General features: G+C 36.3%; 1 protein-coding gene across 1 annotated transcript in view; it reads right to left on the reverse strand.

Annotated features, from left to right (window-relative positions):
* Positions 1 to 4,209, reverse strand: part of LOC103193166 (CD2 associated protein) — a 123,521-nt gene that overhangs the window by 19,324 nt on the left and 99,988 nt on the right. Inside the window, exons 12-13 of the mRNA XM_042780327.1 lie at positions 1,899 to 2,061; positions 923 to 1,059 (exon numbers count right to left, since the gene is read on the reverse strand). Of these exons, the coding sequence (XP_042636261.1) occupies positions 923 to 1,059; positions 1,899 to 2,061 (300 nt within the window). The remainder of the gene's footprint in view (positions 1 to 922; positions 1,060 to 1,898; positions 2,062 to 4,209) is intronic.

The following is a 4,209-nucleotide window of genomic DNA, read 5'->3' on the forward strand; positions in this document are numbered from 1 at the left end:
AAGGAGGGGTTGCTATGAGTCGGGGCCAACTCGACGGCACATAACAACAACAACACAGAGCAATGAATGCATGATGCTTTCAATACTATAACCTTTATCAAGACTTCACTGTTTCAAGTTTTACATCTTATAAGGGTACAAAAGGCCTAAAAAAAAAAAAAGTTCAAACTAAAGAAATAAAAATGATTAATGTCCTGAAAATCAGTCCTAAAGCTTATGGACTAACATTAAATTGAGAAATAAAGTCTGCTGGTACATATTCTCAAAGTCTCACTGCCAAAGACTCACAGTGACCCTACAGGACAGAGTAAAACTATCCCATTGGGTTTCCGAGGCTATAGTCTTCACAGAAGTAGATTGCCAAGTCTTTCTCCCATGGAGTAAGGCAGCTGGTGGGTTTGAACTGTCAATCTCTTATTTAGCAGTTGAGCATTTTAACCATTGTGCCACCAGAGTTCCTAGGCTAACACATACTACAGTCATAAAAAGCCTATTTTCTTGTATTAGAAATAAACCTATCTTCCAGATAAGTGGAGAAATAAAAATATCCTTTTATAGCATTATCTGGGCTGGCCATTGAAAGACAAAACTCACCTCATTTTTTAACTTTTAAAATATATTTAAATGTGCCTAAGGATAGGTGGTATGGTAATTTTATGATTAAGGAACAGACAATAGATGGATGATTTTTTAACATCCATCTCAGTTCCCTGACCAGTACTCAATTATGTGAAATGTTACTATTTTGACATTTATCTTTTTGTAGTTTTTGACTATATAAATTTTAAACAAATTTCAATTAATTTCCACTGTATCTAACCACATTAAAAATGCATACACAAATCTCTTATTTAAAAATCATTTCCGAAAACTGTATTAACAAATTTTTTTTAATATATCACCTTTTCACATGTTGACATACCTGTTTCTTTTGAGTTCCTTACTGCAAAAGAGTCTAGTTCTACTGATTTTGGTCTAAGTGGTTCAGAATCTAGTTTTGGTTTTGATACTGGCTCAGCTTCAAATTTTGATGAAATGGTAGAAATTTCCCCATTAACCCTGAAATGAAAAAAACAAACATAAACAAAAATCACTTATATGACCATGTTTTAAAATTGTGATTTAATGACACTAAAGATTTTATACCATAACACTGATTTCTTTCTGTTCTGTAAAACTATTTCTATAATTATAAACCTCTGACTTGGGAGCTCTGGTAGCATAGTGGCTAAGACACTTGCCTGCTAACCAGATGGCTGGCAGTTCAAACCCACCAGCCACTCCTCGGAAGGAAGGTTGGGCAATCCTACTTCCGTAGTGATACTGCCTCGGAAACCCAAGGAGGGGTCGCTATGAGTCGGGTTTGACTCGACGGCACATAACAACAACAACAACAAACCTCTGACTTAAGATCAATTACAATATAATCAGAAATGTAAAAACTATTTACTATATATTCACCTAGAGTAAAATAACTAATAGTGAATTATTTCAGCCTATAGAGAAAATGTAGAAAATAAATACTTAAAAAATCAGTTTGGGCACTCGCTTCAGCACCACATATACCAAAACTGGAACCATATAGAGATTAACATATGACACGCAAATGTGTGAAGCGTTCCTTACTTTTCTTTTGTTTACAGGGCACTGAGTTTATGTTAATGGTGGTGGAGTATTTTGGAAAAGGACAGCAATAATGGTGGCACAACATGAAAATGTCACTGAGCTGTAAATGTGGAAGTTGTTTCTTGGTGTGTATGTTTTTACCATAGTAAAAGTAAAAATTAATAAAAAAAAACATGAACAGGGGGTCACTTTGAGATTTATAAAGGCAATAAAGGTATTTAGGTAAAAGACAAGTCAAATCAATAAGCTAATTTAAAATTGGGAAAACTTACTTGGCTATAGGAGGTGGTGGAGGAACTGGTTTTTCTGGTCGTTTTGAGTATACCATTGCAGGAGATCTCAACAGATTATTGGCTTTGGTGGGTGGAGTAGGCTTCTTGGGTGGGACTTGTGGAGCAGCTGGTTTAGGTTTCTGTTCTAGAGTTGGCTTTTCATCTGCTGATTACAAAATATTTAACAAGTCATTAACAATAAAACTACTTAGGTGTTCTAATTGTAAAAGGTGACATTAGGCTGGAGAAGTATGAGACAAAGAGAAAGACATTAATTCTCATTGTCTATCTATCCATCAACCATCTTAGTTTTACTGTTTACAGATCAACAGATCTACAGTACTAAGGAGGAACCTAGGTGGTGAAAGTGGTTTGTGCTAGACTGCTAATCCTAGGGTTGGTGATTTGAACCCACCCAGTGGTACCAGTCCTCGGGAGGAAGGTTGGGCAATGCTACTTCCGTAGTGATACTGCCTCGGAAACCCAAGGAGGGGTCGCTATGAGTCGGGGCCGACTCGACGGTACATAACAACAACAGTGGTACCAGTACTGAGGAACACAGGCCTCTGAGTCAATTCCAACTCACAGCAACCCTACTAATAGGGATCCTATAGGATAGAGTAGAACTGTCCCATAGGGTTTCCAAGGCTGTAATATTTACAGACAAAGATTGCCACATTTTGCTCCCATGGAGCAGCTGGTGGGTTTGAACTACCAACCTTTTAATTAGCAGCCAAGTGCTTTAATCACTGCACCACCAGGGCTCCTCTCATTAAGATTATAGCAAGAAAACTATGGAACAGTTCTAGTCTATAATACTTAGGGTCCCCATGAGTCAGAATTGACTCAATGGCAACGAACAACAATGATGATGAGCATTTTTTAATGAGTTTGTTGCTCATTTGGATATCTTCCGTGGAGAAATGAATATTTAAGTCCTTTGTCTATTTTTCTTTCTTTTTTGTTTTTAAGGATGCTGTCAAAAAAAATCACTTTATTCAATATTATAGTTGTAGAAATAGAACATATTTTCTTTTAGCAATGAAAAACTAAGAAAATGCCACCTAACATTATTGGTACATCAGTCTAGGTCAGTAGGAAAAAAAATACTGTGATAAACTTATCTCCTTGATAGTACCAACAAGAAATTTTACTCCAAGCTTTAATGGTTTACTAGATTTTTCTTTTTCTGCAGCATTTCATCCTTTCCTACATTTCACATTTGAGAATTGGTACCATCTTTAAAACTTCATTAACAACAAATCCAGCATCTACTGATTTCTTCTCAAAGGGTATTGTAACCCATCAGACAGCCTAGCAGTTTTATTCTTATGAATACTACACACACACACACACACACACACACAAATCAAACTCAAAATAACACAGACGAATTCAATGAATAAAAGAAGAAATCCACTGAGTTTTGGAATGTTTGGTGCACTGGATTGGTCTAGAATTATGAAACCTAAACCTCCTATTGTGAACAGGAGGCCATATTAGAGTCCTTCCATAATATACTGTCCATTTACTCTGCAGGCCAAGAAAGTTACTGGCCTCTGATGCCCATGTCCATGTCCAGCCAACACTTGGAGGTTCCACAGTAACGTCATAAACTATTCCATCAGTGATAAGGAAGCAAGACACCACCATCAGAGTGTACATCATCATGGCTGACGGCCTGTGCACCCAGGCTGGCTTCTGCAGCTTCAGGATGGTGCAATCGAGCACTAAAAATAGGGTTCCCTACAAAGTCTCCATGGTGGCAGCTGCAGAGGCAGCTCTCACCTTTTGCCTATTTTTCAATTGGGTTGAGTTTTGAGTTCTTTATATATTCCGAAGATTAGACTTTTAGTAAAAATATAAGTTGCAATTATCTTCTCCCTTTATGTAGGCTGTCTTTTCACTTTGATTTTCTTTAATGTGAGAAAGTTTAATTTTGAAGTCCAATTTATCTATTTTTATTTTTGTTATTCATGCTTTTGGTGTCAAATCTCAGAATCTACTGCCAAATCCAACGTCATCAGTAATTACATTTTCATCTGAGAGTATTATAGTTGTAGATCTAATAGTTAAGCCACTGATCCATTCTGAATTAATTCATGGTGTAAGGAGTAAGGCCCACCTTCAATCATTTGCATATGGATATCCAGTTTTGAGTATTAGATTTTTAGTTCAACTAAAAAAAAGTCTTTTTTTAGCTATCCTAATGACTAAAGCAAAAATTATGTAAGAAGTGTAAGGAGATAAAGAAAAACTTTAGACCAAAAAGAGATAAAACATATGGCAGCAGACAAAATAGAAAACTGTA

The sequence above is a fragment of the Orycteropus afer genome, unplaced genomic scaffold (genome assembly GCF_000298275.1).
Source record: "Orycteropus afer afer isolate SDZICR_OR568_19922 unplaced genomic scaffold, OryAfe1.0 scaffold00034, whole genome shotgun sequence".
Lineage (NCBI taxonomy): Eukaryota > Metazoa > Chordata > Mammalia > Tubulidentata > Orycteropodidae > Orycteropus > Orycteropus afer.